This window comes from Protopterus annectens, chromosome 2.part1 (assembly GCF_019279795.1).
Source record: "Protopterus annectens isolate FY-2018-M chromosome 2.part1, PAN1.0, whole genome shotgun sequence".
NCBI lineage: Eukaryota > Metazoa > Chordata > Ceratodontiformes > Protopteridae > Protopterus > Protopterus annectens.
In genome coordinates this window covers 1551552453-1551566034 of record NC_056729.1, presented here as the reverse complement: position 1 = coordinate 1551566034, position 13582 = coordinate 1551552453, and the positions used below count along the sequence as shown (strand labels likewise).

Genomic DNA, 13582 nt, shown 5'->3' with positions numbered 1-13582 from the left:
GGATCGGGGGACAGGTGATGTTAGTTTGCCACTTTGTAGATGCCCACTTTCACAAAACAGTTTAAGTACTTAGACCCCTGGATCCCTTTCTTCGTATGTAGACAGTGGAAGACTCCAGAAATTCTAAGCCACATTTCAGTTAATGGTAATTATATAGACTGCATGCAATCTATGTGCAAGCAAGCCTGTGTTAATTGTAGTCCCTTTTGACTTATTCATTGCAAGCCTATATGGTCTTGTATAGCAGTTGATGGGTTGCTCACTGCAGTGATGTGTAATTACACCCTTAACAAATTCAGGGTACTAAAGTATTGAACCTTGTTTTTTTGTGCGGTCTGTCTGTTTTTTACGTATCACCCTGTGGTATAATATAAATCAGTTTTTGGCCATAGACAGTAAAGGTGTTAACATGTTGTACAGACAAGTACAGTTTTATAGCCTAGCAGGTCAGAATAGAGACTGTTGTATCATTATATGCACATTTTCTTTCATCGCTTGAGTGCTTTCTGTGGCTTCATTTTGCCGTTATGTGCACAATCAATGCATAGCTTTAAGCAGAGACAGAGTTCACATAATGATGATGTTTGCCTAAACCAGACAGCCAAGCCCCACAATTTTTGAGTAAGACTACACAAAAAAGGAACGCTTTCTGACCTTCTGCCTAGGAAAGGGATACAGTGTGTGAAGTAGAGTAAAATGGGAAATACAACCATGTTCCTGAATACAGGCATAGAATAGGGGCAGCTTTGGAACTGGTAGACTTGTATGGCTCTTGTGATTTCTTGAGGTGTCAACCCTGGACAATACAGTTACAACTGCTGAAGCCTACACAAATGCACTCTATAAGCACTTACACGAGTGCATGGATCGTGCTAGCCCGAACAGAACCAAGACGCTATTCTCCAAATAAAGGAAGCCAATCTGGTGGTCCCCTGCCATAAACAAACTGTACAACAGAAGGAAGAAACTGTTGCAAAAGAGAGTAAATTCCCATGAGTGGAGGAGCTCCCTGGTCAGCCTCAGTAAGAAGCTGAGATCCCTTATAATATCCTCCAAAGCTAGCTATGAAAACAAAATTGCCACTAATTCTAAAGATAACCACAAAGCATTCTATAGCTATGTCAAGAATTTTGTTGGCATCACCCAGATCTGCTCTGAGTTACAGCACAAAGGCATGAAAATTACAGAACCAACTGATATTGCCAACATCCTGGCAGATAGGTTCAGTGCTAACTTTACCCCCCCTCACCCCCTAAAGGGCCCATATCTATACAGTAAGAATGCAGAGTCCCTGTAATCACAACTATGCAGGTAAAAACTGCACTCTCTAAAGCCAAAACACAGCATCCATGGAACTGGACAACATCGGGCTGTGTTTTACACGAACTTCAGAACGAACTGGTTCCCCACTTAAACACCATGTTCATTAATAGCTTCGCATCAGGCTTTGTGCCCACTAAATGGTGCACAGCAGCAGTTATCCCACTCTACAAAGTGGGAGCCACCACTGATCCCAGGAACTATCGACCTATTAGCCTGACGAGCCTGGTCTGCAAGGCCATGGAACGTATCATCATGGAACTCATAAAGACTTTGGTAACCTCCAAACTCTGGATCCCACCCAGTTCGTGTTTGTGAAAGGCAGAGCATGCCTCCTGAACTTGATTGACTTTTTTGAGGCAGTCACCAAAGCCGTAGATGAGGGTAAAGTGGTTCACACAGCCTATCTTGACCTCGCCAAGGCTTTCAACACCATCCCCCATTCTGGAATTATAGGTAAACTTACTAAACTAGGTATAAATCCCTACATCACAAGATGGGTTGCCAGCTGGCTCACCGACAGAACCCACACTGTAAAAGTTGCAGACTCCAAATCTGACCTCAAAGCAGTCACAAGTGGACTACCACAGGGTTCCGTCCTGGGACCTTTCCTGTTTGGTATCTACTTCTCTGAAGTACAGGCTAACACAGAAGGCCTCTGGCTAACGAAGTTTGCAGATGACTGCAAACTCGGAGCCATAGCCAAGTCCCCAAATAATGTGGACATCCTACAGAAGGGCCTCGCTGAGAGAGATGCCTGGTGTCAGAGCCATGGTCTCAAGCACAATGCCAAAAAGTGCAGCGTCATCCCCTTTGGTAAAAGCTCTGTACCCATGAACTACCACATAGGCAGCAATCTATTTAACACCGAATGTGTGATAAGAGATCTTGGGACCCAGGTGGACAGTAGTCTCTCCTTTGATAGTCACATTGCCACAGTAGTCAGGAAGTCCTTCTACGTGGCACACCTCATCATAAAAGGGTTCTCATCCAGGAAAAAAAGAGGTCATTGTTCCCCTCTACTCGACACTCATTAGACCCATTATAGAGTGCAACACCCCTTTTGGAATGTACCTCACAAGACATCTGCAGCAGCTGGAAAGGCCACAGAAGTACCTCACAAAGAGGATTGCTGGTCTCAAACAAGTGCCCTACACTGACCACCTAAAAAAAACTCCAGCTTTACTCCGTAGCATATTGCCTACTACGAGGTGATCTCTGCCTAACATATAAAGCTATGTCAAACCCAGAGCTGTTGGACATGCTACACCTAAAGAAATCCCAATCCCTCCGAGCTACACACTCTAGGGACTTAAACTTTGTCACCACAATAAACAGAACATGCTGGAGGGATAGATTCCTGTCCCAGAGACTTCCCATACTCTGGAACAGGCTACCTATCTATGTCAAGCAAAGTTCTTCATTAGCAGTCTTCAAGAAAAATCTTGATGACTGGATGGGAAATAGGAAATACACCCCGGGGATCACTTCTGTGTCTCTGCTCGACAGTGGCACAGGAAAATAACTTTCTTGGGTGGCGTAAGCTAGGGAACCTTGTTGGCTAGGCTTACGTAGGCCCTTGGGCCGATAGCCTAGTGCCTACCTATGAAGGAACTGTATGAATTGATCAGTCAAATCCTGCGTACCATCCCACAACAAAAAATGTCAACAAAACGTTTGTAATAAATAATATGCATTGTGAAAATGTTTGTGTGGTGCCTTCAAACAGTAGGTGTTAGCAAAAAAAGACATTAAAATTGTGGGTAATACAAAGGCATTCTAAGGTATGAATTTTTTTATAAAGTAGGCTTTCACCTGTATTTCCATAACTGCATTAATTTCATAAAAGCTGTGTAATCTATGGGTGAACAAATTGTGGCAAAGTATGCAAAACATTAAGGTGCACAATTTTGCCACTGCCATCAAAAAACAGCTGTATACTGTCCCCATTAGATTGCACCTGAACAAGTGAATATTTCTCCCACTGATATATATGTGTCTTGCACACTTAGAGAATGATAATCCTTTGTTTGACCATTGCACTAGTATTTTAGGCAAAGTACATTTTTACTTCATATCTACAGACAGCCCTTACTAACACTAGCATATAATCCACTGTCTAAAAAAAAGCTGTCATTGTTTACATTGTGTAACTCATGTCATTTATCATGTATTGTAAGTCTAATGACGTATGTTTTCAGTAGAGGATTTTGGAGAAAACCTTTCAAGGGAGCAAGTAGTTTCTTGGTTTAGACCCCATGAAGCAATGGTGTTTAATAATTAACCTCCTGCTTTTCAGGACTGAATAAGTTAACTTTAAGTCAAACACTGCAATTTAATACGGCCTGTTTGCTGGGCACAGATCTGTACACATAGTGAATGGTAATGGTTAAAGCAGCAGGTCACACTGGGGCCGAGCACAGACCTAGGAACGAAAGAAAATGGCTTTTCAGCATTTACTGAATGCAACAGACTTATCTATCAAGTATACCTTCATATATATTTAATATTTAAAATGTTTTTCCAGATATTCCATGAAAATGGGATGTGCCCAAAGATGAAGTCCAGTGAATGGTTTGTAGAGCAGAACCACATTTACAGAGAAGTTCAAGTCAGTCAAAGAGCAAAAAAAAGCCTTAAGTGTATAGTGTCAGCAAAGAGGATGGGAATTAGTCGTAAATGTTAAAAAGTATTGCCTAGATATAGAATTTAAAAGAAAGCAAGTCATAACTAAGATACCTAAAAGGAGATTAGTGGGTAAAAAAGAAATAGAGGGTTAATATCAGAATTAAACAGGTAGTTAGAAAATACAGCAGTGCAGGAACTTGAACACATTGTGAAGACTGCAGTCTGTTTGCTCTTTAATTTGGACTATAGTTGTACAGGTGTTAGATGTTGCAATTATGCCCCATATGAGATCGGAAGTGTTGTGTTTAAATGCTGGTGTGTTAGAGTATGCACAATGGCCACCACAGAGCAATGGCTAGAAGCTAAACCAGCTTTAAAAGCTGTAAAATACTTAGAACTGACACTTTTTTGTATGTAGCAGCCTGAAGTGTATTACTGCTTTTAAATCTATTAAAGGATGAAAGATAACAGTTGTGTTTCTGGAGATTGTCTCTGTGGTAGCAGTGTGTTAAATGCTTAGTGCTCTAACAGTTGTTTTCTTTTTCTTTTCTTTCTGTGTCTTGTGCAGCTAAAGCTTCATTTATTACTAAGGCACATGTGGCAGCACTATGCTTATTATAGTTTTAAAAACAGTAAAACATTTAGACTTCCTGCACTCTTTTTTCTCTTCCTTCCTTTCCACCCTCCCCTGCCCCTCTGCAATTAGTAGTACATAGAAAAGATAAAGCTCTGTGCATAGCAAAGAAATGTGATTAGATTCCTCTGATCCTAACCAAGCTGTTACATGTTCCTCAGATGGATGTCAAGATTAGCATGTTGAGTTTCGCTTCACGACACACTTGAGATTTATTTCTTGATATCCATTTCTTGAGCATGTAACAATTTTTATGATCAGAGACCCAGTCATTGTCCTCTATATTAATTATATTGTAAGTTTTTTCATTCCTGTAAAAATACTGGCACTGACCTCGGCCTTCTGGATGCTTTTATCTTTTCTTTGGAGTAAAATTAGAAAAGTGGCTGAGACCCAAGGCATATGTCTGCACCATTGGAAACCCAAGTTGAAACAATCCCATGTAATAGGATAGCTGTCAGGTGGGACAGGTAAAGTGGCACAGCTAAGTCCTACTTCCTAGATAAGAAGGGAGATGGCTGTTAACCAAGTGGTCAGCCTTTGAAAAGCAGGGTGTGTAACTGTGCTGTGGTGAACATCGGAAAGGTGTATACGTTTGAAGAAGGTGGGTAGATGTTATCACTGAATGCCACACCTTGCAGTTCATGAGATGTTTCATTTGGGGTGTAAGAAGCCAGAAGTGTACTGGCCTGCTCCCACACATAGTCATTCACATTGCTTCTTACTGTTCCTAAATAAGCAACTTGAAGCAGCAGGTTTATTCTTAAACTGAGGATTTGGCCCTATACAGGAAATCTATTAAAAGCCTTGTACATCTGTAAGTTAGGAGGGAAATCTTCAGCAAGTGGCAACATTTTGTGGATGTTGGAGAAAAAGGTGGCAGTGGTTTGTGGATGTTGGAGAACAGTACTGCTTGTCTTGTAACTAGCTTGTTATAGGAGTTTAATGGATCACCATTTGGTAGTTCATTCATTCGGGAGAATTCATAGTGCAGTACACAAATGAACATACTTTCAGCAGACTGTACAGTGAAGATGTGCTTATTTAGCTTATCTGAGTAAGTCATGACCAGTGAGGCAACTTTTAATCTAATTTTTCATCTTGGGATATTTGCTTCTACTGTTTTAATTAGACATCTCAGTAAAAGTTTCATCATTCTCAGCTGTATTACATTGCCTTCTTTATCACTTGTATTGGTCATCTGCCTGAATGCACCATTGTATTATGCTCAGAACATCTGTGGATGAATTTGGGGGGTTGACAGCACAGTACCTCTTTTAGTGCAGAAGCCCATGTCCACAGAGTGTACTGAAATAAGAAACCTCCCTAAATATTGAAGGAACTTTCATTTGAGATCGATTCTGCAGCTTGCTGTTTAGCTATGCCCCTATTCTGTGATGTCTATTCTGCTGCAGCTTCCATTTTGAAGAAGTAACAATTACACACTGAAGTGTTAGATGGCATGTAGGATTCCATATTAGATTGTCAGAATCTTCTTTCTTGATGGCTTATTTGTCGACCCCTACCCATCAAAGCTAACTTCAGCGAACATCGAATTTTTTTACAGAGTAAGTAACCAATTTGCCACTACCCCACAGAAGCACACATCACACTGTCAAAACTCACCCAAGTGGGGGGCTTCGCCCCTCACCCCCTAACTATATATACCAACTCCAAGATCGCACTATGGTGGGGGAAAGGGCAAAGTTGTGGTGTTGGCCAATTGGTTACTTACCCTGTAAAAAATGTTGATGTTCGCTGAAGTTAATAGATAGGGCCCATGAATAAGCCATCAATGAAAGAAGATTTCAATCTAATATAGGCACGGAATGTGGCCTACACTGTGCTAGTCAATTTAAGTTACTTAAACAGAAGTACTTGTGTTTTCGGGGGGGGGGTGCAGTTTGCTATGGTTAATTCTGATATCGGGGCTATAGCTTCAGAATTTCCTAGAATAAGTTAATTGTGCATTTTGTACATACACTCACACACACACACACACACACACACACACACTTGCAGATATCCTTTAAGTGGCATATGAGCTGTGTTATTAGTGATTAGAAGAAACTGTAAATGGCAATGATTTGACACTGGCTTGTTCAGATAACAACTTACTGGTTTCCTCACTTGAGAAGGGACAAGGGAACAGAGGTTAGCAGTGGTGAGTAATAGAAATAAAACTGCATTTGTGTTTTTTCCATGCTAGTAGGAGCACCTTATTGAGGAAAATTTCTTCCACATCCTTCTGCTGTTTACAGTGTGCAGTTGATGTTTTTCCACATAAAAAATGGCATGCAGATATGTTAGTATATATTAGAAGTGTAATGCTGTTCTGTTTGTGACTGTGTACGAGATTGAGAAGATTTTATCACCAGTAGTCACTTCTGTTTTCTTTCCAGTTTTCAGGTTACATAAGCCAACAAGTATCTCTTGGAAGGGGAAAGTTGGCCCCTGGATTTGATCCTTTAAAAATTATCGCAAACATGTTCACAAACCAAGACCGGAATGGGGATGGCAAAATCACAGAAGAAGAATTTAAACTGAAAGATGAAGAATCTAAAGAGGCACATGATGAACTATAACCTCTGGCATACTCCTGGGGGATGGGAAAGTGTGAAGTGTAGGGACTGGGAGGGTGGTAGTGAAATTTTATACATTCTAATTGCTTCTCTTGACCAGTGTGTCTCGGCCTAATATTTGGGGTCTTGCTAACAACAGTATTATTTAATATTTGGTGAAGTAGTGTAGCCACAATAGGGAAGACAATGTGCCTTGAACTGCTTACTGTTATCTGAGGAATATGACCGCCATAACACCACCATCCATTTTGCTCCCTGTGTTCATCTGTGAGGCGTATATACATAACACTCCTGCAGTTTATTCGTAGTTGTCATATCAATATGTCTAACTTACTTCTTGGATTCACATAGATTTTTGTGCAGTTACCTGGCCTGCATTAAATGCAGTACACAACAAAATGTAGCAAATTGTCTTCTGGTTTTTGATGGACTAATTCTAATATCTATTCAGAAGCAAAGGCTCAGTTGAGTAGAACACTAAGGTGAATCAAACTTAACATCAGTTTAAACAATTGTAAGATTCACGTATTTCCTTCCGTAAAACCTGTTGCAGTTGTTAAACACTCAGGCAGCCAAATCCAATTACAAAGGAGGTAGCTTCCTCCTTTAGAGATTCTATCAAATGCCCTGTTGCTGTCTTGTGATGAGTATTTTAGTTTGTGCTCTGTGTGTGTGCACGAGTGTGTAAGTGTGTGCGTGTGTGTGTGCATTTGTGTTGCTAAGCTGATAGGTTTTCCAGTTGAAATATTTTTATACATGTTTTTTGTACCAATTGTTTTTGTACTGAAAACCATGGAGTTTGACAGTGGGTGAAGTGTGTTCCATATTACAGATGTCAGGCTGATTTAGTCTACAGATTGTGCCTTTTCATAATAAATAACTAAAGAAATGAGTTGGCTTGTGAAATTATTGTTATCCGTGGCATTTTGTGTAGCAGGTAATACACTTTATAATTCACTTGTGGGATGTAAAGCTGTTTATATTGGGAGATGGCTCACCAAAGCACATTTATCATATCATGGATAACTTTGTTGCTCTTTCTGGTTACGTATTTCTCTTTTCATTCCTCAAGTTCTTTTCAACTTTTCACATAGAACTGCATTGTATATTAACAGTCTGCACCTTTTTTTATACCATGACTTTTTTAAGCTGCAGTTTATAGTGAATTGTTGGCATCAGTCTTCCATCAGTATAGCTGTAGAAGGACATCTTGGCTAGCATGCTGTTTGTGTATGCCTGTCAGACGTAGACCATGTTGGGGGGGGGGGGTAGTTGTAGATTCACTTCTGCCACTGAGATGCTATTATAAAAAAGCCCTCAAAAAGTTATGAGAGGAGCAGCAGATCACAGACATGCTTTTAGTAGAAGTCAGAAGTGTTGCCTTTGCCGAATCCCTTCCAGAAAACCAGCTACATCTTTGTATTCAGCGTATCATGAGTGAACTTCAGAGTATCATGAGTGAACATCTGATCTTATCAAAGTTCCTTTTAACCAGCCATCTTCAGGATTCCATTCTCCAGGTGGAAGCTTCTAGACCCAAATGGAAGTTGTGAAGCTTTCATTGTCTTTTGTATTAATTTAATTAGTCTGCTAGTGACTGCAGGTCCATTAACTGCATTGCATTTTTATTAAGCAGTTTTAAGAATTCACATGATGTTTACCGTATTCTTGCATCAACGTATGCTTCATGCCTTACTGACCTCTCCGATTTTAATTAGGATAATTAGGACTGGACTTAGACTTCACCTCTCTACTGCTGTAGCACAGGATCAGCAAATGCAGTTCTTTTTCTGGCTCCTGCTACATAGAACCTGATCACCAGTTTGATGAAGACACTGATTTCCCTTTCACCACGTTTAAAAGTTACTTAAATAGGCAAAGAGTCTTGCCACAAACTTGCCAGGGTCTGGCAATAGAAATTTGCCTCCCACCTCCATCATAAAAGATGTAAGATGTCAGTGTCTTGGATAACTTCAGCTGATTTTCTTTAGTGGAGCAATTTCCTTTTGTCTGATCTCTTTAGTGAAGTAAGACTTTCTTAATGAGGATTTTTCTGTTTTTACTCAAGATCTCCCAACAAAATTATTATTCTGCTCCTAACCTTAAATGTTATGTAGAAGACTTGTAGTGGGACAGTAATTGAGAGTTCCTGAACTTTTATAGCTGGTATTAAAGGCTTCTCGTGCCAACTCTTTTACCAGAGCCATAACTTGCTCATCTAGCACAAAGTGCCATTCCCCAATCTGTGCCCCAGGACCAAAAAAGAAAATGGCAGTTCCCCACAATCTGGTGCTCCTCAACTCTAAAGAGCAAAGTTAGTTCTCTGATCTGTGACCCTCTCCTCTAAGTTGAGGAACAAAAAAAAGTTGCAGGCTCCCTAGCCCTCTCACCCACTTCCAAAATTAAGGTTTTATAATTACATGCTACAGATACAAATGTACATTGTACCAGATGGTTTGCTGCAGTTAACAATACAACCACTAAGCACTTCTACTATTCTCACAGCAGTTAACAGTGTCCGCATTCATTTCTGAATTCCAATATTTCAGTAAACCCCTGTCAGCAACTGCCTGTTATGCCCTTGAACACATTGCATCCAAGGCTGCTGCCCCCTTCATCCCACCCTAACTGCACTTCTTTCTTGTACAGCCTGTTATTGGAAACTCTAGCTTTCATATTTCACAAATGTAATTATTGCATTGTAATCACATATTAAGTTACTGATTTTATTACTGTTCATCTCCGAAATCCTGTATCTGTTTCATTTCCAATGTACTCTCGATTCTTCTAGTCAACTCTCGTACTCCCTTCCTTTTCTCCCAACATTTTCTGTGCAAAAAATTTGAAAAGGTTTCAAAGGTACATTACCTCTGTGGTCTTTATTACCAGAAGAACAAAAGGTAGAATGTCCTTCTGTTTCACAACTTAACATTTTGTTGGACAAACTTTTGCATTTCCTCCTTATCTTGTAATTCATCAAAAAAATGCTTTTGGCCCATCTAGGGTAGAGTACCTTGAAGAAAGCTGGGTAAAGCAGTTTGAATCTGACAACTGCATCTCAAATTTCCCTGAATAGTGGAATAAATCTGATCCTGTTCTGTCTGGTGTACAGTGAGCAATCACTCTCCACAGCCTGCTGTCTCCCACTTTTAGTACTTGATACAGTTTTGTCAGAATCAACTCCTTCAACTGGTCGGATTGCATATTTAGTATTAAAGGTCTAGGTTGCTTTCTTATAGCCAGGTTTGGAGCAAACACACAATGTGCCCTTTCAACTAACAACTCCTGCTGTGGAATACCAGTCCAGTTGCTTATTTGTGCTTTCATAAAATGAATCCAGTCTGTTCTTTCCAGCTTCTCTGGTATAGCTGAAAATCTCAGGTTTTCCATATGTACTCTGTCCTCTAATTCTGTTATTTTTTGAAACATCGTTCCTGAGCAGTCTCATGTTCAGCCAGCCTTTTCTTCATTTCACCCTCCGTTTTCAGCTTTATCATCTCATCTAAATATCTGTTTAAAGGTTCTTCTGTTTTTTCCAGTCCTTTGTTGTTTGTGTTGATATACTCTGTGTTTTATTTTAACCAGGTCTGTATGCAGTTGTCTTATCTTCCTGTAGGTTTTTGGAAGCCATGTCTGAAGGTTGCATTACTTTTTGCTGAACAGCTGCAGAACTTTCCCCAGTCAGTAATTCTTCCTCACTTTTTGCAGCTGATTTTTACCAGGTCTTCTGTATTTCTTTAATACTGGCAACTAGGCAGTGCACTTACTAGCCAGTTACTGAAATTTACCCAAAAACGCAAGTCTACTAGCCTTCTCTGCTGAGTTTCTATTTTCACACTGGGAGAGGTAGAAATAAGCTGTTAATGTGCAACCATCTTGGAAGTCCTGGAAACTCTAGCTTTGAGGCATACATTGTAGGGGTGGCATGAAGTACTCAGCATTTCCAGTGTATCTGATCTTTGGTCACTGTTGTAATACTGTTCATTACATATGGAAATCAGTTTCAGACTGACATCTGCTAGATTAGTCTGACACTCAGACCTCTGCTTATCCAAGGGAAGAGATCAGTGGTCCCTCCACAAGGAGTGTCTGTCACTGCATTCCCTGGTAAAAGGGGATGCCTGTCAAACCATATCCAGTTCTTTTTTTTTTTTTTTTTTAACTTTTGGCATGGACACTTCTTACTATGAAAATCTTTAGTTGCTGTTTCTCAGCTTACCATAGCAGAGCTCCTGTTGGAAAGTTAAGAAGATAAGTGCCCTGCTGGAGATCCATTTATATGCTGTACAGTGTCTTGGTTCTTTATTATTGTCAAGTTGTTTTGCCACTAAGTTTGGTTTGTAATATGTTGCACTGTGGGTGCTAGATTGTCTCTGTAGGCCTGAAGAGCCATTCTAAGTGCTGGTGTCAAATCCTGTATAAATATAAATCATTGCTTTAATGTCCCCTTTTTATTTAGGCGACCCTAATTTTTCTGATGGCCATATTTTTGTAGGTAGAGCAAGGTTGACTCAGAAAAAATTGTATGCCATGTTGTAGGCATTTGAGTAATCACTGGCTTCTTCAGAGGAAGACCTTCCCCCTAAAAACGTGCATAAGAAAAAAACACTGGGATAAGTAGGTTGAGGAAGAAAGAATCCTCAACCTACTTATGCCAGAGAGATGACCTGACTGCATTACTCGGCCCTCTGTTTCCACCCTCTGGAGGTGAATACAAGTCTGATTGCCAACACATCCTCCTGGACTACGAATGTATGTTACATTTGTTTTCCTTAAAGTAACAGACCAATGAAATCCTACTATGGTCCTTTCTCAAAAGACAAAACCTTGCCTTCCATCTTCAACTCCTTTAGAACATGGGAGATGATTAACATTAAGATCATAGGGAACTCGACACTGGGAATTCCCAGAGGACACAGTTAACAGAAATGTACTCCTTTCACAAGAGTCGAGTTCCCAATCATTGTTCATTCATTACCTCCATTTGGCAGATGAACTCTTTTTGCTGGGCAAGTGGTTTAAAGCAGGTTCCCCAGCTCCTGTTCACCATGAACAAGTCAGGTAGAGCCTTTCACATCAAAGACCCAAGCTCATCATCTAAGGAAGAGGAGAATGACTTGGCCCCTATACAAAACAAATGACATCCCACTTTGTTTGATTCAGATAAAGGGGATGCCATTTCATCAATATCCCAGTAGAATGATGACTTCTTTAAGTGACTCACTAAGATGATTGAGCTTTTAATTGGAAGATAAGAGAAATGTCCGGCAGTAAAAAGATGTTTTGATAATGTACTAAGGAACCTAAGACAATAACACTGCCTTTGATACCTTTGCAGAGTTGTTCTGCAGTCATACTCCTAACCCTCATTTCCAAGAAAATAGTCTTGTTATGCAGGCTCTAGGAGAAACACCAGTATTTCTATAAAAATCTGGTGATGGACACCACAATGGTTTCCTTAGATGCAGCAAAAAGTAGTAAGCTGGTCTTGACCCCAGTAATTACCAAAAAATAAGGAGAGCATGGTCCTAGACAGATTTGGTAAAAAGTGTATACTTCATTTCTGGTATTCCAGGCAATTAATTACTAGTTGCATATTATGAAATATCAAGGTGATATCTGAATGCAGACTGGAGGCTTTTATGTGTAGATATTCTTGGTGAGTCAGTTGAGTCCCAGATCCTAAATGTACTTGGCACAAGACAGAATGTGTTTATGATGAGGATGCAGTCTTTATAGTGTGGCTGCCTTGAGATCATTAATTATTAGCTGCCAGGTCTAGTTTAGGGTACAGGCATTACCTGAAACTGTCAAAGGAGACTGAGTCTTTTTTGGTAAACCTTCCCAAGACATCTGTTAAGCTGGAAATAAAAGGCGAAGTTCCACAGACCACAAAACACTTGTTTAACAGTACAGCAGGAGAGAAATATTTGCTGTCCTTCTATTCCTATGTTGCAGTATTCTTGGTGTGGGATTTTCTGCATCAGGCGACTGACACTCTGGCTCCTATACAGAAGCTTCAGCTTGGCTGTTGTAGTTGTGTGGGACATCACACATAGACCAATACACCAGGGATCTTAAATGTGACGTCTACACACACAGACCCCAGAACTTTTCAGCCGCAGACAACCAACACATTGTGTGCCTCGCTCCTTCACTGCAAGACGTCTAAAAGCTAAGTACCCCGTTGGAGTTTTCTTTAATTTCTAGCTAAAGCTTGGTTTGTTGTAACAATCCTTGTTTGATGTCAGGGGAAAAAAGGCAAATGCCAATGCGAGCGCCAGATACCCCATAAAGACACACACAACTGCTGCGTTCTTTGCTTAGGCTTGGAGTACAATCACAATGCTTGCTCCATCTGCCAATCTTTCATTCCTAAGACCCTTCGCAGCCATCTGGCCACACTAAATCTCTACCT

At 40.3% G+C, this 13582-nt stretch overlaps 1 protein-coding gene across 2 annotated transcripts in view; it reads left to right on the top strand.

Moving 5' to 3' along the window:
• The window catches only part of FKBP9 (FKBP prolyl isomerase 9), a 451574-nt gene extending 443518 nt beyond the window's left edge, over positions 1 to 8056 (top strand). For both annotated transcript variants that reach the window (XM_044063002.1, XM_044063003.1), the window contains exon 10: positions 6985 to 8056. In XM_044063002.1, the coding sequence (XP_043918937.1) occupies positions 6985 to 7167 (183 nt within the window). In that variant the 3' untranslated portion in view covers positions 7168 to 8056. The remainder of the gene's footprint in view (positions 1 to 6984) is intronic.
• The last annotated feature ends 5526 nt before the right edge of the window (positions 8057 to 13582 follow it).